The following is a 21,225-nucleotide window of genomic DNA, read 5'->3' on the forward strand; positions in this document are numbered from 1 at the left end:
CACCAGACTCAGGTCCTACTAACGCTTCCCCTGGCACTATATAAACTCTGGTCCTGCAGTCTGGGGTTGTCAGGTCGTACCGTCTTTCACCCGCTTCAACCCCGTTGCAGCTTCTACCTCAAGCGCCTGCCTCCGGTGTCCGTCGGTCCAGGAATCCCCCGTGCCCTCCGTGGTGTTAACGGACTACACACCGCCGCTCTGCCCTCTGTTGTGTTAACGGACTACACACGTCGTCAAGCTGCCAGCTCTCCGGTGTCAAGCCACGGGACATCTATACCTTTTCCATCAAATTTAATTTTGTGATCTTTACAAGGTCTTCGAGTGTTGTAACTTTTAATCCTTCCGATGCAAACAACCTTGATACATCTTGAGCAGGATATAATGATTTGGAAAACAAAATGTGCAGCTGAGGAGGGAGAGAGGCATGTATTTTATATTATGCATTCATATGATGTTTTTCTTCTCTGAAGATAGGCTCGGGGAGGACACTGCTTTGAGGCAGAACAAGAGACTCTCTTCCTCAGAGAAGAGTAAGAAAGGGAGGGAGGACTGAGACAGGGAACTTTATAACCCCATTCATCCAACAGGCGATAATTAACGCGCCACTTGGCTCCAGACCCAATTAGTGTTGGCATTTGATCTTTGTGGTAACAGCCCAACAGCAGCCTCACAATGAAGGAGCCCTGATCAAATGGTTAAATAAAAGACTTTACCAGCTAGCCTTCAGTCACTTCAATGTATTCATGAGTTGATGAAAGATCTGATGAGGACTGGGCAGAGATGAGGAGGTGGAGGGGTGTGTAACAGCAGCATGAACCTACTGAAGGTAGAGAGACAGTCATATTTAAAGAGACAGCAGCAAGATGATAGGCTGACGATGTCATTGTTTCATTCTGCTTATTGGATAAAGGAGACCAGCTGATCTGAACAGCTGATATCATGATTGACAGCCCCAAACAATAACAGCAAGGAAATAATGAGTGAGCATGCGTGAGAGGAGTTAAAGGCAGATGTAGGAGAAATAAAGTACAGCCTAAGCATACAAGAGGATAGTCTTCCTGACTGAACTGATGCTGGAGCTTCATTAGCGTGATTTAGTTGGTGGTGCTGCTTCTTCAACTAACTGACCAACTGACTGCAGCTGCATTAGTGGATTATAAACTGGCAACCGAGTATATTTTATTCTCATTCAGAATGCTTCACCAACCGTAAGGTAGACATACCGTAAGCTAAAGCTGTGCAGACTCCTCATTATCTGTCTCTGTATCTGTATTCAGACAGAGGACCGGACATGGGCGTGGTTACTGGAAGTCACATTCAATCGGCCTAACATGGCCACGCAATCTTTGTGCCTTCAAAGCATCAAATTAATTAAATATTGGCATATAATTAATTATGAAATATATTTGCTCATACTGTACTTTTACCTTTGCCCCTTTATTTGGGTGACATTGAATCGGAAACGGTTTAATTTCCCATGAAACCTATGATACATACAGCATGTTACATCATAAATGGATGGATATTGACTGAAATACAAGGTAAAAAATAAATACAATTTCAATATGTAGTTTTATAAACATAGTTCAGGAACAGGGCCACGCCCAGAACACCGCTCATTTCCTCTGCACAGAGTATTTAAGCACAACGAACTCGTTCACTCCCTCTTCGACTCTCGTCTTCACACGACGTACGACAGACGCTCTAACTCAGCAGATGCTCTATCCCTACACCCCTCTACCTACACCCCACATCCAGATGAGCAACGCTCTCTGACTCAGCTTTCATACGACCCAAGACAGACGAGCAACGCTCTCTGACTCAGCTTTCATACGACCCAAGACAGACGAGCAACGCTCTCTGACTCAGCTTTCATACGACCCAAGACAGACGAGCTACGCTCTCTGACTCAGCTTTCATACGACCCAAGACAGACGAGCTACGCTCTCTGACTCAGCAGACGAGCAACGTTCCATCCCTACCCCACGCTCCTACCTCGAACCCTACGAGCAAACGCTCCCCTACGAGCAAACGCTCTCCGACTCAGCTTTAAGCTTTCATACGACGCAAGACAGACGAGCGACGCTCCCTGACTGAGCTTTCATATGCTTCATCTCAAGGCACGACAGACAACAACATCTTAAACCGCTTACCTTTCACAAAGGCTCTCCCCAACCCCTCCGGACGACCAGCCATATCCCGAAGCTCCCTCCTTTTCTCACCACGCTCGTCGCTAGAAACTTCGGCTGCATTTAGCCATCCTCATTCCCCGCAGCTCTCGATAACCATCCTCCGTCAACTCCGAAGCTGTCCGCCCCTGCCGTCCAACAGCCGGGGGAGATCCCGATTCGGAATCCCATCTTTCGACCCTAATCCTCTCAATTCCTCACCCACGCCGCTCTCCCGACAGCCGGAGGCGCTCGAACGACCGGTGAAACCACCGTGACCCTCATTCACCATTCTGAGGCCCCGACAGTCTCTATATATCCCACTTCTCCGAGTGGACAGTTCTCTCAAACGAAGGAAGCAACCATCCAACGCAACAGTCCTTTACATCAGTCCGTTACAAGCGCAACTTTTCAAGCACCCGTAGCACAATACCTCTCTTGCGCTCCGAGCCTCCAGAGCACTTCCGGGTTCCCGGAAGAAGCCCATCCATCTACATCAGTCCCTCCAGAGGGCCAGGTCGTATACTCTGATCGTGAATCTTTAATCTGATTTTAATACGGCCAATAAGTACCCTATTAGGGTAATGAGACCGGTACCAAGGCTATGAATCGATCCTTTTCAAGATGAGCCACTATTAAATATCTGTCAAACTGCATGCGGGAGTCAGATATACGGCATTCAGGAGAAGGTGTTTTAGTGTAAATTAGGCTGCTGCTTCCAATCTGCTGTTGTTACTCGAGTCCGTACGAACCCATCCGCGACTACTTAAGCCCAGATTTCAGCCAGCCGAATTCCCCTAATATTGCGGTCTCGGGCTCACCACCACTTCCGCCATATCTTGGCCCGATCCAGAATACCCCCGAGTTTACTCGGCGCCGCCTCCGCCTCTTCAAGCCAAGGAATTTCCAACCACACCCTCAAGATACGCGATTGTCGGTCTTTTCCCGCGTACCTCAGGTAAGTTCGTACCAACCCGAACGACTCCAGAAACGGCCATCGGCATCAGTCTTTATGGAGCTATCTTTTGGGGACTCTGCGAGATGGCCCCCACCCTATAGTCTCCAGTCCCCCGTTCCCGCCAGTTGCCGGACATCAACGGTCCCCCATCGATCGCCTAACCTCCTTTCTACAAACCCTCCTCATTTCTTCTTCCTGACATCCCTTCATCCCTCGACCCCTCTACCTCGACCCCTACCCCTCATCCCTCTACGTCGACCCCTACCCTTCATCCCTTTACGTTGACCCCTACATCCCTCCATCCCTCTACCCTACATCCCTTCATCCCCCTACCCTACACCCCCTCCATCCCTTCATCCCTCTACCTTGACCCCTACCCCACATCCCTTCCTCCCTACCCCCACATCCCATCATCCCTCTACCCTACTCCCCTTCATCCCTCTACCCCTACCCTATATCTTTTCATCCCTTGATCCCTTCCGCTTCTTGAATCTAACAATCTTTCCACTATGCAATAAACCTCTCGAAACTCATACTGTTATTGCCGTGGTCCTTGTTAGTGAAATCTCGATTGGGTTTTTTAAATGGTTGAAATCAAGTCTCTTCCTCGCAGCAAGAGTTTCCCTGATTGATAACCAGGTGGTCCGCTGTCAGCCCCCTGCCTGCTACACGCTGACTCAGTGGGGGGTTGGGAACGACTACAGAATATAGTGATCACTTTTAAAAAATGTGTAGTAAATTAAACAACTATTTAGTGAAATATGTTGCAAACAGAATTGGCGTTTTCATCTCGTGGCGATCCACAGTATGGCTCTCCACACATTCACATATTCAGATTCAGGTATATGCGTCGTTTACTCTTGACACAAAGGGTTAACAGAAGTCCACACATTCTGTAGAGTCAGCAGTTCAGTGTCAGATTTCACTCTTAATAGCACTATAGTAACATTAGATGGATGTATTGTACACTTGTAGGTTATACGATGCTTTGATTTTATTTCCCATGTAGCTGTTTATATTCTTTCCTTTACTCAGCAACACCTTCACACATACTTACTACAGGTGCAAATGAGCAATCACTTTGCCCATTCACATAGCTTCATCCAGTTCAAATAATTTTTGTCATCACGTTTTGTTGTTTGTTAAAGGTTCTATACAATATTCAAAAACAACTACTATCTCTGTGAAGATATAGTGGAATAACTAAGCAGAACGTTTTGATGACATTACACAAAGCAGAAGTCGGGTGAAGTTGAATGACACTATAATATTGTCGTTATTTGTCTAAATCAATATTCATTTTTGGATAATGGGGACTGGGGGATTGGTGGGAATGGCACAAAAAAGATGAGTGATATGGTTGCCATGGGCGCTGGAAGTAGGGAGGCCAAGACGCTGATCATGCTGCTGGGAGCAGAGAAGCTGTCTGAGTGCTCCTTTTCTCCCCCTCCCTTAGTAGTGGCTAGATAAACAGTGAATCTTAACAAAGTGATAGCCTTATGTTTACAGGTCTATACTGTCTTCTTTAGCCTAGTGTGTAGAAAAAGAATGGACTCCACAGTTCTAGGATTTAACGTATTGGGTGATAAGTTATCTCCGCCAGTTGTCAGCCTGGAGAGAGGCTGCGTGTGTGAGCCTCTGTGTTTGTCCACCTCTAGTCTCTCATTCTGCTGCAGCAAACTGCAGAATATATTCGATATCCCTTTAGAGCTGCATGCTCAAGGAGCTCTCATAGTTAGTGACTTTCTGTTTTATTCTGCCACTGACTGCCTGCTGACTCGTCCCTCACTACTCAGCTAGTGACTCCTAACAGGCCTCCGAGTGGTCTCAGCTGTGTATCAGCTAGTGTTACACAGCTGAGACCAGAGAAACACTTTGCACACTGTTTTGGTTCTTGTGTTTGGCTAACCGCTAACAGAACTACTTGTACACACACTGCTGCACATCAGCGTGGTGAGTTTACCTTTGTGTATGAAGTGTCGTGTACGACCACTTTGAGCCCGATGCTTGTATAACGTTTGTTTCTTAGTTTGAATGAAGTTTGCTTGACGAGGCTCCACAGCTCTGCTTGTATTCATTCAACCAAACATTACAGCAGTGGTCCTTGCAGACTCGCCTGGAGGAGATCTGCACTCTACTTAGTTTGTAATGTGTCTGTTCAGACAACACGTACATACATCAATGCATCAAATGAAGCAGCTTGGTCAGTGGCATGTAAGTTTCAGACTATGATGCTCCTCGTACCACTCTAGCATCAGGTTGGACGTCTCAGTGACGGCGGGTCAATATACGCTCTTCACATGCACAGCCTCTTTTCAAAATCAACTCGTCTTCACAGAAAGTCAGGTTTAGGCAACAAAACCACTTGGTTAGGTTTAAGAAGAGAGCCTGATAACTTGGCTGACCAATGACTCACAGAAAGTTAGGTTAGGTAGGCTTAAGTTTACTTCTATGAACCTCCCATTCCTCTTCTGAAGGAATATGATAATACAATGGCAGCTGCCGACAGATGACCTTCCCCTCACTCCCCTGAGTTCCCAATATTCAAATTCCCATCTGTACCAAGTTATTATTATTAATTTATGTACTGTAATTAGCATTTGTTCCATCTGGAGTTCATCAGCATTTCATAGTGATATTTAGTAATGTAGTGGTGACTTAAGCGTAGTATATCCTCGCCTTAGTGAAGCCGGACTGCCAGAAAAGGACGTTATCACTGCGTGTGGTGCACACGATCCCACTGTCTGTCACTGTGTGACTGTCACAAGTAGTTCACTGATAAAAGCACCATTTACATGTTGTTGTTAGAGTCTTTAAAAACAGGAAGTCTTAAACATCTACGTTTGAGTTTATATTTTGCAGCCAAATCAAGTTTAAAAATGACAAAGTGAATTTTCTTCTCCTCTCAACAGGGATTAAAGTGATTGGTGGAGTGAAGGAGCTAACTGGAGAGGAGTTTGGAGTCTACGTCAAACGGATTTTACCAGGTGGCCTTGCATCAAGTAACGGTGAGTACCGTGTGATCCGAGGTACGTTTTCTTGTCATGACTTGCCCGGATTACTTTTATCACTTCAATTCAAAGATAACTATTATACAAAGAAGACATAAGTACAGAAAATACACAGAGGCAGTAAAATGCTCGTGGATCAGCTCAGGGTGCTGTGTCCTACATGAGCTCCCTCCCTAACTGCCGTAATTCAAATCAAACATACTGACACTCGGAGCCGTCTCTGACCAATGTGGTGCCCTAGGCCAGATTATAGCTGTGCCCCATTCACCGCAGCCAACTCCACCACCAAGCATGTGTTCACTCACACAGGACCTGTTTAGCTTTATGTCTTTGAGATTAAGCTATGCAGATCAGTATTAAAAGAAAAGCTGTAGTTTTTAAAATTTTGATTTAGGTTATTCCTCAACCAACGGAATAGTCTTTCCAACTTTCCCTTATGAATTTAAGGTGGGATTATCGGAGGTTCACTCTTGCTATTTATTAGCTTTTAGGGTGATGCACTGCAAAACACAGAAAACAGGACTTTTTAATAGTCTACAAAGTTATGTTGTGGGCTTTTTTTTTTCAAACAATATTTCGAAATAATAGTATTTAAATAGTAAAAGCAAAAAATAACAAAAGTTCTACATTTAGATTTTCTTTCTTCCCTCCTTTGAGGCAGACCTATAGATGGATGGCTCCCCTAACATTCGCCTCTACCTCCTACACCACAGACCGGCTCTGCTGTCACTATTTGTTGTCTTCATCATCAATCATATGTATATTTAAAGGGGAAATATCATGCTCATTTTCAGGTTCATACTTGTGTTTGAGATTTCAACTAGAAACGTGTTAAGTGCTTCAATGTTCAAGAAACGATTGATTTTTCTCATACTGTCTGTCTGAATATACCTGTATTTCCCCCCTCCTAACAAAAAGCCCAATCTGCTCTGATTGGCTTGCAGGAAAATATGGTGCAACTTTGTAAAGGTAGTTCTCAAGACGTGGGTGATTTATTCTAATGAGCCTGCATGTGACAGAGGAAGGGAAGCCAAATGATCCAGGAAGCCCACAAAAAATCTAACTGGGTTGTCCTATTTAATGTGCAGCTATTGGGTGGAAGGCACTCCAGATACATAATGTTTACTTTAGATATATATATGATTTGGACGTCTTCTTAGCCAGTGTACAAAGTATATAAAACAAAAGAGAAAGCACAACTTTGCTGTGCTCCTGTGCTTCGTATTCTACTGTTTATAGTTTATCACGTATGTTTGAAGCACCTCTTATCAAACATGTATAGCCGTTATTGAACAAATTGGTCAATCGATATGCAGAACCTGATGTTTATGTGTGGGATGCTGACAAGTAACTAGCATGATTTTTTCTCACTCCCCTCGTTGGCGAATACGAGTGTAGACAAGCCTGCAGACTGTTAAAACACATGGCCACTTTATTGCAAGAAGGTTTTGAAGCCTGGATTCTCCTTCTTCCTCCTCCTTTTCTTCTTTTTCTTCTTCTTCTTCTTCTTGTTCTTCTTCCTCCTCCTTTTCTTCTTCTTCCTCCTCTTCTTCTTCTTATTCTTGTTCTTCTTCTTGTGTTAAAAAGGTGTACGTGAGAAACGTTGGATAAATAGCCTGATGTCCTCAGCACACAACCTTGGATCATTCCTTTAGTACACAAGGACAAATGCAATTGGACTGTTTAGCACCTAAAAGAGGGCAGCAAATATCCCCTATATATGTGTCTAGTGTGGATGAAATCACCAGGAATGACAGTGGACCTGGAGCGACAGAACAAGCTTCTCTGAAAACATGAATACATTACACCACAACACTGGCATGGCCTACTTTCTCTCTGCCATGAATGATGGATATAGGGCACATATTAACTCTTTGTACTCAAATCATTACAGCTTGACATTTAAAACATAATTATTATTAAGCAGTTATAACAGCAGAGCACCATCTTTTCACAAAGTAGCTCACATCACCACTGTTCAATAACAGATTTTCAGTTAATTCCCTACAAATAAAAGACATTTTATGTAATTCCCTACACTCTTTTTTTTTTTTTTTTTTTTTTTTTTTAAATGGGTTTCTGGTTAGATGCCTCAAATAATGTCTTTGGAGTTTAAAATATTTTAACGTTTTGTTCTTCGGTATAAAATATATTCCGCTTTTAGGACTCTTAAAAAAGGCAGTTGCTAACAAGTGGCTAAATGAGACGACTAAACGTCATCACGCCGACTAGTTCACCTTCCCAGCCTCGTTGTGTGTACTCACGCTCATGACCATGGTGTAGTTTGTTTGTAGCCTAACGATAGTTTTTCATGTAGCTGATGCCTCCAATGTGTACCAAAGGACTAAAGACCTTACTCTGACCTCTGACAGGAAACCTGATGCCAGGGGACCAGATCTTGGAGGTGAACGGTGACAGTCTAGTAGGAGTCACAAGTGAAAGGTAGTCCAGTAAAGAATTACTGCTCCTGTCATTCATTTAACCACATGATTGACTGAGGTGATGCTGTAACAATGATGTGACTGTGTGTTTGTTTTTCAGAGCTGTGGACATCTTGAGAGGAGCCTCTGCAACTAATCTCATGCGCCTTCTCATAGCCAGAGATGAGGAAGCAAAGTAAGCAAAGTGTCCTTGTATAAGAACCAGTACTTGGATATGGTTCTCACAGTGCCTGTACTGGGATCCATCATTATGTGATTATTTTCCTCCAACCTAAAATATTGAGTTTGCAGGCTTCTGCTCAATGAATCAATTGAGTTAGATTCTTAACCTTCTAACCTACAGTACTGTAATTCTTACTTTCCTCTGAATATTCAAAGTGCTTATTCTCACACTGTAATTATTAAAGCCTTACTTTTACTGAACTGCTGCCATAAAAGCTGTACTGAATTTAGTTTTTTGATAAATTATAAATTATTCATACAACCATGAATGATAAATGTATCCTCTCAAAAACTTGTACAGCATACAATAGAAGAGCAGTATTGATTAGCATGGCAACACTGATGGCTGGTACTATTGGTGTCCAACTGCATCTTCCCCTCAAATCCCCTTCAGACAACATGATCCTTAATTGTAAATGGACAAAGGTTGTAGGGGATTTGTAATTTAAATGAGCAAGACAGTTGCACATGAACATGAACATGAACATGATTTGGAACTCAGCAGAGGATACGTGCAGGAAATGAGCCGTTAATAGAGGTAATAGCACTGTGACACAGCCACCAGGAGCACACTGTTCATTGTGCAGATCCTAATATGAATATGTAGAACTGCATGAATGTGAGTGCTGACAAGTGGCATCTTAAGATTCATGAAGGTTAAATCGTGAATGTCTTGTGTAGTGTTATTTTGAGCTGATTAGCACTCTGATGTTGTGAGGCCCCCCCCCCCCCATCTTTGTGGTGGAATGACAGCAGACTGAGGAGGGGAGAGAGCTTAATTTAGGGCTGTGCTCCTGACGAGATGAGTTAATCCGTGCTCTGTGCTTTAACTACCCTCCCAGAGGACGGAGGGGGGGCGGGGAGGAGAGTGGATGGGGGGATTGGGGATTATGCCGTCTGTCTGTCTCCCCCTTAACAGACTTCCTCTTCTTCTTTTAAAAACAAGTCAGAACTAGCTTAGCGGTAGCTGCATGCTTAGCAGCTGCGGCAGCGTTTAAACATGAAAAGAAAATCAAATGACGTTGCTGTTATCATAGCATGTAATCATGACAGATGGCTGATGTTGACAGAGCAACAGAAACACAGTGTGAACACAGAGCAGGGACTTTAAGAGTAGGAACATTAGTCAAAGTGACTGAGAGAGGTTAGAATTGTGTGTTAATGTGGATAATGGCAAACATTCAAATACATTTGCTGAGCACATATACTTTTATTTTCTTTGCATCATAATTTCTCTACTAAATACTGTAAAATGCATGTGTTTGCAAAAAATCTTTTCCTGGACTCAGAATGTCCCATTAAGTATTTAGACACAACCAGAGGAGTCGCCTCCTGATGACCACTGGAGAGAATGCAAGTTTAATGACAGCTGCTCTGTGAGTGAAGCAGTCGACACGGAGCGTGAGGCTCGGGAATGTAAATCGAGTAGGAACGTAAAGAGAAGAACACAAACGAATCACGAGTCTGTGTAGTAGAGGATGTGTCAATTGACCCTTCACTAAGTCCCGCACATAGCGTAGCATGGTCCAGCTCTGACCAGGGTCTGATAACGATCCAGCCCGGCTCCACAGACTCTCAGCAATGGTTTCAGATGTTCCTCATGTTCAGGCTGGTTTTGGAGCTCGTCGTGGTTAAACGTGTAAAAGAGATACTCCTTACCCAGAGAGATTGAAGGAGATATACATTTATACATACAGGTTACGTTTCTACCTAAAATCCTGAGGAGCCAACATTAGCAGAGTACATTAGCACATCATAATTTGCATTAGCACTTCTATGCTATGCTAGCTACTGAAGGTATTCTTAATGTATTTCAATGATTGTGACATTGAATATAGACCTACCTAGCACCACAGGAACAGTGTTGTTTCTTAATTGAACTGTTTTCTGTCTTGATCGTCAGGTGATGTGGAGGTTCACTTTCACACTGTGATCTTTAGCTTTATCTTTATAACCAGTTTTCATCCTGGATATATCCTTCAAACACATATTGTAGAGCCTTCTGTCTTTGTTTTTACAGAAATGAGTTCATATTTCTTCAGGTAGAGCAGCAGTGACAGTGTGGGCTCCATGGTAGCGCCGACATCTTGAAGGAATAGCTTTGGGGGTGTAAGAGGTGCAGCCTGAGGTTGTCTTTTTATGCTGTCCAGAACAATTGGAGTCCTTATTTGTCCTGGAGCCAGAATCTTTTGTAACAGATTGAGAGTATCTGACATAATCTGGTCAACTGATCTAAATGTTGGTGCCCGACAGACTGAAAGGCTTTAGATCTAAATGAACCTTGGCTATGAATTAGACTTAGTCTTAGACTTGGTCTAGGATTATACCAAGGCCAGTTTAATTCATGCCTGAAGGTGCAACCTGTAAGATCTGACCAGCATTTGAGTGAAAACATGAACAAAAAGAGCTAAGATTATCAAAAGAATGTGAAGAAGTAGCAGTGTTGACGTTGTGTCAAATAGGTCAATGTTTGTGCTGCTAACCAGCTAGCCCTGGCCCGTCCCGTCTTCTAATACCACTGGGTCCTGGAGAGGAGATAGTGAGTCACTGTAGCGTCCAGTCTGTCCTCAGTCCAACATGAGAGGACGTAAAAAGCTTGTAAACGATAGGCTACATCCATGGCCTGTGTACATTTGAGTTTGATTATTGGATTAAATCGACAGCGGCAGAGACGACACAATGAAATGCACCCTGACCTCATGCTCCCCTCCACCAGGAGGCTACAGCGAGAGTAGAGCGTGACGCAGCTCCAGGAGACGCACCTTCTGTTAGCAGTTAGCTCCAATTCAGCCCGAGCAAACCTCGACACCGGGGGTCTGATCCCAGGGGACAAAATCTCTGTTGCTGCCGTTACACAGTTTAGACCCAGCACTCCACCAGCCCCTGTGACTCCCGGCGCCTGTGCTGTCTGGATGAGAGTTGCTGTAGTTGCTGACTGGACTTCAGTCTCACGGAGCTGCTGAGTGCTGGCCGCTCTCCTGCCGGCGGGGTGGTCTCCTGGCCGCTATACACACAGACCTTGCTGCTAAATAGCTGACCCTATCTGAAATGAAACCACTATAATGATTTAAAATGTTGTGTTCCTCCGTAACTGTTATATTTTATTTGTAGGCATCAACTCAAGGTCAGTTCTGGTTCAGACAGTCTTAGTCAATAAAACTGCCTACGTGTGCATCTGTCTGACAAACTCTTATCCCATTGATGTTTCTCTTTTGGTTTCCCTGAATAGGAGAGAATTTGCTGAGTTGCTGGAGAAGTATGGATCTAATAGCAGCACAGGATCAACACGCAACTCTCCCATACAGCAAGGTAGGCAAATCCCAACTTAGTCCTTTGTATGATATTACGCATTCTGTTTTATTCCTGAAGCATGTATGGGAAATTGAATTTCCGTGTTTACACTCCTGTACAAAGTCCTGTTTGATGTCAAAAATGCATCAATGGCATTATCATTCAGTTCTATGTAAAGAGTAAAAAGTTCTATATTTGACAGAGTACTAAGCCTGAAGGTAGATGGAGTAAGTCTGCCTTTAAAAATAGCTTATGACAAGTGCACTTGTCCATTACACAATTGCCAACATCTGTTTCAGTGAGGAAGGAGGCAGCCGGCTGGTACAGATTTGTTAAAACACGGCATCAGCACGTGAGCAGGTTTGTGTGCTCTGTGCAGGGGATCAGGGTACATCTATGGGGTCAGATCCGTATGCATATTATCAAATATACACAGAAGAATTTACAAATACAATGTGTGATTTATATGTCAATGACCATATTTCTGTGTGCATTGAAAAATATTTTTGTGGAGAGATTCCAGAGATGTATCCTGTTGATCTATTAAGTATGGTGAAACACAAATAGTTTACAGTGGTCATCTCTCCATACACTCAAAGATGAGGAGTTGAGATGCTGAGCTGTAAGGGCAGGGTGATGCTACATGTGCAACGTGTTGTCAGACCATGTTGGAAATCAAAAGAGTTTGCTGTGGTTCTGAAGAGTCACACTTAGAGGTGATCGTTATAGAGATGAAGGAGAAGCAATAATCATTTAGATATGGTGATAACAGCACATAGTTAACAAGTATTATTATTATTTTTGATTAAACGAACGATTATTTTTCAGATTAATCTAAAATGTATTGATTATTGTAAAGATTATTTTTTAAACTCCTGATTAATATAAAATAAATGTACCTAATAAATACATAAACATTAAAACTCGTCTGAATAATATGTCAATATCTTATTCAGTCCTCCTCACTTAAAAACAAACAAATGCAACAAGAGACCTATTTGTCAGAAAAATACTGGAGCTCATATAGAAAAGGATTGCTGTGTCACAGAGATCCACTTAATCACTGCATGGCACAGCAACCTTTTCCTCAACTGGAGAATCAGTATTGTTATCTATATACTTGACTCACTCAATGACTTGGTCCCACCTCTTAACACACCTTTAGGACACATGGAGAAGTAAATAATTCCTCCACCAAAAGAAGAGCAACAAAATACTACAAGGATTCGCTTTAGGATTCGCAGCACAGATGATAGAGTTTCAAACACTTTTACTATTTATGGAGGAATATGATACTCATTTTATGCAGACAACTGGTTGTCTCTCTATACACTCAAATATGACGACCAAACTGTATTCATCCTTGTATACTGCTGGAATTCAGCGTGAATAACTCCCAATGTGAGATTTACCATTGAATGTGAGGACAGGAAAGAAGCAGATGTTCACCCCAGCCAGTGGATAAAAGAAAAAAAATGCTGGGGCATATTTGGGCTGCTCTGCAGTTGGTTTGGTCAGCATATTGGGTATTATTCAGTGCTTAGAGTCACTCAGGCTTAAGACATGTTTTAACAGGAACATACACACTTTTTCAGTTGAGCCATCTGTAGCAGCAGCAAATTGTTGAAGAATGCTATTTCAGTACAGTACGTCTGAAATGTGGAAGGAGTGAATCAGGGGCGACTTTGCTCAGTGGTAGAGCAGGGTCGTGCTATCAGAGGATCGGTGGTTCGATCCCCGGCTCTGCTAGTAGATGTCCATGTGTTCTTGGGCAATACACTTAACCCCAGATAGCTGTGCCGTCGGTGTATGAATGGTAGATAGTCCTGATGAGCAGGTCTCACCTTGCATGGTAGCTCCTGTCATCAGGGTGTGAATGGCTGAATGTAGTGTAAAAGAGCTTTGAGTGGTCAGAAGACTAGACCATCATGCTTGCTTACTACCCCTCATCTAAATAATTACTTTCCAGTGTTAGTAATTGTTGAAATAATTATCTAAAGCCATCTCTTTTTTCATTTTGACAGTTGTTGATTTTCCCCCTCCTAGCACAGCACAGTTAAATGCCTGTACTCACTCTGTTGTGTGTATTTGTTCTTTCCTGACATTCCAAAGGAGGCCGCTACCTGGATAGTACATCATCTGGTTCCTCGTCTCGCTCCCAGAGTCCTTTGTTGTTGAGCCCAGCAGGCTCTCAGAACATGTACAACAACAGTGGGCCCATGTTGCGCTCCCTCAGGTCAGATTTGTTTGTACAGGATTCACATCAACTACGACACGGCTCTCCTGTTGTAAAGACACCGAGTTGGGAAGTTGTGGCTGGCAAATACTAAACCCAGATTTACAAACTATTTTTATTTATGTGTGTCATTACTAGTCTGGGCAGGTGGGCAGTTGACACTACATGGTACAGACACACTTTATTTCTAGGGGTGTGCATGAGACTGACATGAGACTTATTCTTTAAGGTTAACTGCACTTTCTTGCCTCTGCTATGTGTTAAAATCTGAGTGCTACCTATCATATCATTTATACATGGTACCTTTAAGTAGTAGTGTTCCATATTTGAATGTTTAAAACTGTTAATACAGGCTCTACGTCATGTTGGGAAAACAATGTGGCTGCTAGTTTAGCTGTAGAAATGAGGAATGAACAATCAAACCTCATTTTGACAATGCTTTACTTCAAATACACTTTTTTTTGCTCGTTGCATTGCATCTACCATAAGATATATGCTTCTACAAATGTAATTTAAACAATTTCGGTATTGATAATACAGACTTTATTATTACTGTAACTAATACCGTTTTACATGTTATTTACAGTGCTTTGCATAAGTATTCACCCCCCTTGGATGTTTCATCCTTTTGTTGCTTTTATACATGAAATCATGGTCAATATAATTTGGCTTTTTTGTCAAGAATTTGCAAAAAAAGCTTCTTTCATGTCAATGTGAAAACAGACTTTTACAAACTAATGTCAATTAATTAGAAATATATAATGTAAAATAAGTGTTTGCATAAATATTCACCCACTTTAAAGTGACTGACCTAATTCAACAGAGGTCCAGCTAGTTGATCCAGCAGTGTCACAAGTAGTGAAATGGAGATCACCTGAGTGCAGTTGATGTGTGTCAAGTGATTGTAGTATAAACACACCTGTGTCTGGGAGCTCCAGTCTCTGGTTCATCAGTGTTCCTGCTACAATTGCAACATGAAGACAAAATAACACTCCAAGCAACTCAGAGAAAAGATCATTGAAAAGTACAAGTCAGGAGATGGCTACAAAAAGATTTCCAACTCACTGGACATCCCACAGAGTTCAGTTCAGTCCATCATTAAGAAATGGAAGGAGTATGGCACTTGTTTAAATCTCTTAGAGCTGGCCGTCCTCACAAACTGAGTGACCGGGCAAGAAGAGGACTGATGAGGGAGGCCACCAAGACACCTAGGACCACTCTGAAGGAGTTCAAAGCTTCAGTGACTCAGATGGGAGAGACTGTACATACAGCAACTGTTGCCCGGGTTCTTCACCAGTTGAAGCTGTATGGGAGAGTGGCAAAGAGAAAGCCACTGTAGAAAGAATCTGCCCAAAGGCATGTGGGAGACTCCAAGGTCAATTGGAAGAAGGTTCTTTGGTCTGATGAGACAAAAATTTAGCTTTTTGGCCATCAGACTAGACGCTATGTTTGCACAACACTGCACATCACCACAAACACACCATCTCCACCGTGAAGCATGGTGGTGGCAGCATCATGCTCTGGGGATGCTTCTCAGCAGCAGGCCCTGGAAGGCTTGTAAAGGTAGAGGGGAACATGAATGCAGAAAGATATCGCCAAATCCTGGAGGATAATCTGACTCAGTCTGCAAGAGAACTACGACTTGGGAGAAGATTTATTCTCCAGCAAGATAACGACTCCAAGCATGCAGCAAAAGCTCCACAGAATGGTTCAAAGACCACCAGTTGAATGTTCTGGAGTGGCCAAGTCAAAGCGCAGACCTCAATCCAATCGAGAATTTGTGGCTGGACTTGAGAAGAGCTGTTCACGCCCGATCCCTGAGCAACCTGACAGAGCTTGAGCTGTTCTGAAGAAGAATAGAGAAACATCTTAGTGTCCAGATGTGCCAGCCTGAGTGAGACACATCCACACACACACTCAGTGCTGTGATTGCAGCCAAAGGTGCATTTACTAAATACTGACCTGAAGGGGGTGAATACTTATGCAACCATTTACTTTACCTTATATATTTTTAATTAATTGACATTTTGTAAAAATCAGTTTTCACTTTGATATTAAAGAAGCTTTTTTTGCAAATTCTTGTCAAAAAAGCCAAATTATATTGACCATGATTTCATGTATAAAAGCAACAAAAGGATGAAACATCCAAGGGGGGGTGAATACTTGCGCAAGGCACTGTAAATGTGCAAACCTTCTCCCCCATTAACAATTTTCTAGACTAGTACTCGGCTCGTCGTGTCATGGGAAGTTCCCATGAAATGGAGCTCCCAGTGAACCAATGGAGGCCAGTTTGACGGCAGGGAATTTAGTACCGAGGTGGTTTTGCTGGCACCTGCTCAGTCAGCCAATAAAACAGCTAACCGTGATAACGGACTAAAGGCAGCTACAGTTAGCAGCTACAGTTAGCAGCAGTTAGCAGTTACTTTAGCAACACATGAAGCTATCTGTCATCACTCAGTAAATCACCTCTGTACTGTATTCCCTGTTGTCAAACTAGCCTGATATTTATTGTCAACTTAATACAATTTTTAAATGGTTCCACTGTATTTGAGGTCAAGGTAATTATTCGTGACACCATTATATTATCATTTGACAGTTTAATCAAATATACTGACAAGTCCAATTGGTTCCACTGTGCTGTGGTTTAGGTCAAGAGAATTGTTCATGACACTGATAGAAAATCATTTGACAGTGTAACACTTATTGACATTTCAAGGACTAGTCCAAAGTGTTCCACCGCAGTTGAGGTGAAGGAACATATTCACGAAACGCAATCATAAAGGTCTCATGACAGTCAATGTCAAAACCAGCCACATATGACAGTGTAATGTAAGGTTACCACATAAAGCTCAATAGCTTCTGGAAGTTTGATGATTAGGCCTGCTTGGCATGTTTATGAAGTTACAACAAAGACATCTATAACAATGTCAACTTTGCATTAAAAATGACATAATCCCAACCTATTTTACCTGTTTTAAAGAAAGTTCACCATGTTTTGTGGGTGTGAACTTTTTGCGTGTCATCACCATTCATATCTATACAACCAAAGTGTCTAGATTTAATTGTATACTAGAGCACAAAGTTCTACCTACATTTGGACTCCTAATCCACTAGATGGATGCATTAAACTTAAATGTAGGCTACAAAATATTGGATGCATTAAACTTAAATGTAGGCTACAAAATATTTCATATGCATGTTTCCGAAGTTAATGATTAATTGTTGTCATTATTGACCGAAAAAAAAACGTGATTAGGATTTTTGTCGTAAGCAAGCAGCCTGAAATTAAACTATCAATCATGCCAATATTAAATGTTTATATATTTTAGCTCTGCATATGTTTTGTGTAAGTTTATATCTTATATATGTCAGTTCATCTCTATCTTTTGTTCTGAGGTGGAGTGCAAAGCGCTGCGCTGGTCGTGTGGCATTTTCCCGAGTTTGGTAGTTTGGTGACTGAATTTTTTTGGGGGATGTATATTTGAGAGTTTAAAAAAAACTGTAAAGTACTGAACCAATATCTTGACTGATAGTTTTTCTGACAGAAACACTTCTGATAATGATCACTATCTTTTTTTAAGTGACCAAGATATGTACTGTGTACTAATGTACTTGCCAGTGCTCTCTGGTAGAAAAACTATGTAATGACAGTTGAGAAATGGGCTCAAACATATCTTTGGTATGTCTATACTATATCTCTTCTTACTTTGTGGCCGACATATGTACCAATACAGATATATCAGTGATAATAATGATGATAATATTACTTTCACTCTGCCTGTGACTTTGCAGAATTACGACAGTAATGCCATGGAGGCCTAATAAAGGTTATTGTTTACCACAGGCCTTAGACACACCCCTGGTTGCAAAAATACCAAAAGTGTGTTTGCACCCCGTTATGGTGCACCTGACTGATTCACGAAGATAGAGCAAACAGAGCTCATTTTCTGAAGTTCAAAGATTGACGTGTTCACGTGTCTTCCTGTTCTCAGTCATCCAGGTGAAGGAGTGATTCAGCTCATTTCAGTTGCACGATCCAGCAGTTTGGGCATCACCATCGGAGGAGGCTCCAACAGGACCGACGGCCCCGCTGTCTTCATTCAGGAGGTGCTGTCTGGAGGAGACTGTCACCGGGTAAGAAATAAATCCACCAACCTAATTAGCTGAAAGTAACGACAGCTGAAAGTAACGACAGCTGAAAGTAACATTAAGTGAAAATAACATTTTCAAAACCATTACCCCGTTTTAGCCTTTTTACACGAGGAAGGCGCTCTACAATTGCAAGTTCATTTATCCATTACTACCAGCTGGCTTTCAGTACGTTTTAGGCTACATTTCAATTAAATTCAATTTATATAGCACACAATTACAAATCACAAATTTGCCTTAGACAGCTTTACAATCTGTACACATACGACATCCTCTGTCCCAGGACCCTCACATCGGTACAGGACTAGAATAACATGAATTCATACAGGAGAGAGAGAAGAGGAGAGAGGAGTTCAGTGTATCCTAGGAAGTCCCCCGGCAGTCTAGGCCTAAAGCAGCTTATCTAGGGGCTGGTCCAACTGTAAACCTGAGCCAGCCCCAACTGTAAACCTGAGCCAGCCCCAACTGTAAACCTGAGCCAGCCCCAACTGTAAGAGGAAAGTCTTAAGCCTGCTCTTAAATGTGGTGAGTGTGTCTGCCCTCCGGACTGAAGCTGGAAGCTGGTTCCACAGAAGAGGAGCTTGATAACTGAAGGCTCTGGCTCCCATCCTACTTTTTAAGACTCTAGAACCACAACTAACCCTGAATTTAGGGAGCACAGCTCTCTAGTAGGGTAGTATGGTACTATAAGCTCTTTAAGATATGATGGTGCCTGACCAATTAGGGCTTTGTAGGTGAGGAGGAGGATTTTACATTATAGTGTAGATTTACAGGGAGCCAGTGCAGAGAAGCTAATACAGGAGTAATATGATCTCTTTACTTAGTTTTTGTTAGTACACGAGCTGCAGCATTCTGGATCAACTGGAGAGATTTCAGAGACTTATTAGAGCAGCCTGATAATAAGGAATTGCAGTAATCTAGTCTAGAAGTAACAAATGCATGAACTAGTTTTTCTGCATCGCTTTGAGACAGGATGTGCCTGATTTTTTTTAAATATTACGAAGGTGAAAAAAGGCAGTCCTAGAAATGTGGGAGTTAAAGGACAAATCCTGATCAAAGGTAACTCAGAGATTCTTTACGGTGCTGCTGGATGCCAGAGCAATGCCATCTAGAGAAACTATATCATTAGATAACTGATTTCTGAGGTGTTCTGGGCCTAGTAGAATAACTTCAGTTGTGTCTGAGTTTAACATCAGGAAGTTGCAGGTCATCCAGGTTTTTATGTCCTTAAGACATGCTTGCAGTTTAGTGAGCTGGTTGGTTTCATCTGGTTTGATCGATAGATATAATTGAGTATCATCCGCATAACAATGAAAGTTTATGGAGTGTTTTCTGATAATATTGCCTAAAGGAAGCATATATATATAAGGTGAACAAGATTGGTCCAAGCACAGAACCTTGTGGAACATCATGACTAACGTTGGTGTTCATCGAGGTTTCATCGTTTACAAACTGAGATCGATCTGATAAATAGGACTTAAACCAGCTTAGTGCGGTTCCTTTAATGCCAATCAAATGTTCTAGTCTCTGTAACAGGAAGTAATGATCAATGGAGCACTAAGGTCTAACAAGACAAAAACAAGTCCTTTGTCTGATGCAATTAGAAGGTTCAAGGTTCTTATAATTACTTAAGGCACTAAATGGTCTTACTCCTGCCTTCCTTGATTTCACCTGATTCTATACGTATGTTGTGTGTTATATGGTTTTTGCTATTTTAATTGGTGCTGGGTTTTTTGATTTTTTTTTTTTCATGTGAAGCAACTTCTTTACTATATAAATGAAGATATTAAATTTTTTTTACCGTCTCATAATTGAAATGCAAGTTCCTTGCCAGAGAATATGAGGATGTATTCTGGTTTGGAGAGTTGCTGTAATTTAGCAAAGTAGCTTGTAGCCAGGCCATGATGTTCTTTTGTCAAATTCAATCAAACTAACTCCAAGTCTAACTGGTAACTGGTGAAAAGAGGCCATAACAGGGGTGAGGAGATTGTGTTGCTTTAAATTTTCCTTGATGCAGCGGTCAGTAGTACTAAATTACAGGTTGGTGGGAACTTGTCAGGGCAGTTTGTTCATTCTTCTAGCAAAGTGAAAAAGTTAGCAGTCTTTCCTGCACACTTACATTTTTAAAATGAATACAGGCAACACTTTGTAAAATTGTCAAATCTCACAACAAGCAAAAAGTAGTATAGTTGAAAAGCTGAGAAAAGTTAAGCAGTTAAACTTCTTCCTTGTTTTTTCTCAGTTATCTGTAGTGTCACCATGACTCCATGAAGGAAATTACCAAAAGGTGACAAACATAACAGTCCTGTCGGTTCATTAAATCCAATTGAATATTTAGGAATTCATGCTGGATTAAAGAATGTTAAACATACACAACATGAATATTTCTTGGCGATTGTGTTGTTTCAGTGTCAGTGCTGCTCTGTTAGAGGAGTCTCAGAACAGACACACTACACCAAGTGTGAAGGTCAGCCATCAAGCTATGATTCTGCTTAGGGCATCACCCTGCTGCTGCTCCCCGATCTCTCTCTCTCTCACACACACACACACACACACAAAATTACAATGCAGAGAATTTTTTATTGCGTACTGCTAGATCTGCACATGCTACAGTAGCAGCAGCAGAACCTGCAGTCCCAATCTTGTGCGTGGCACTCAGTCTCACTGAAGACATGGATCTTCAAAAATATGCTCACAATGATGTTTCATTTGGCTCAGTAATTTCCTAAAACTGGTCATTGTAGTTTTT

At 42.0% G+C, this 21,225-nt stretch overlaps 1 protein-coding gene across 3 annotated transcripts in view; it reads left to right on the top strand.

Moving 5' to 3' along the window:
• Window positions 1-21,225, top strand: part of LOC116396467 (syntaxin-binding protein 4) — an 87,364-nt gene that overhangs the window by 38,363 nt on the left and 27,776 nt on the right. For all 3 annotated transcript variants that reach the window (XM_031871086.1, XM_031871085.1, XM_031871087.1), the window contains exons 3-8: window positions 6,039-6,134; window positions 8,510-8,579; window positions 8,679-8,753; window positions 12,030-12,109; window positions 14,204-14,327; window positions 18,320-18,461. In XM_031871086.1, the coding sequence (XP_031726946.1) occupies window positions 6,039-6,134; window positions 8,510-8,579; window positions 8,679-8,753; window positions 12,030-12,109; window positions 14,204-14,327; window positions 18,320-18,461 (587 nt within the window). The remainder of the gene's footprint in view (window positions 1-6,038; window positions 6,135-8,509; window positions 8,580-8,678; window positions 8,754-12,029; window positions 12,110-14,203; window positions 14,328-18,319; window positions 18,462-21,225) is intronic.

Source organism: Anarrhichthys ocellatus, unplaced genomic scaffold (assembly GCF_004355925.1).
Source record: "Anarrhichthys ocellatus isolate YVR2014 unplaced genomic scaffold, GSC_Weel_1.0 scaffold56, whole genome shotgun sequence".
Taxonomy (NCBI): domain Eukaryota; kingdom Metazoa; phylum Chordata; class Actinopteri; order Perciformes; family Anarhichadidae; genus Anarrhichthys; species Anarrhichthys ocellatus.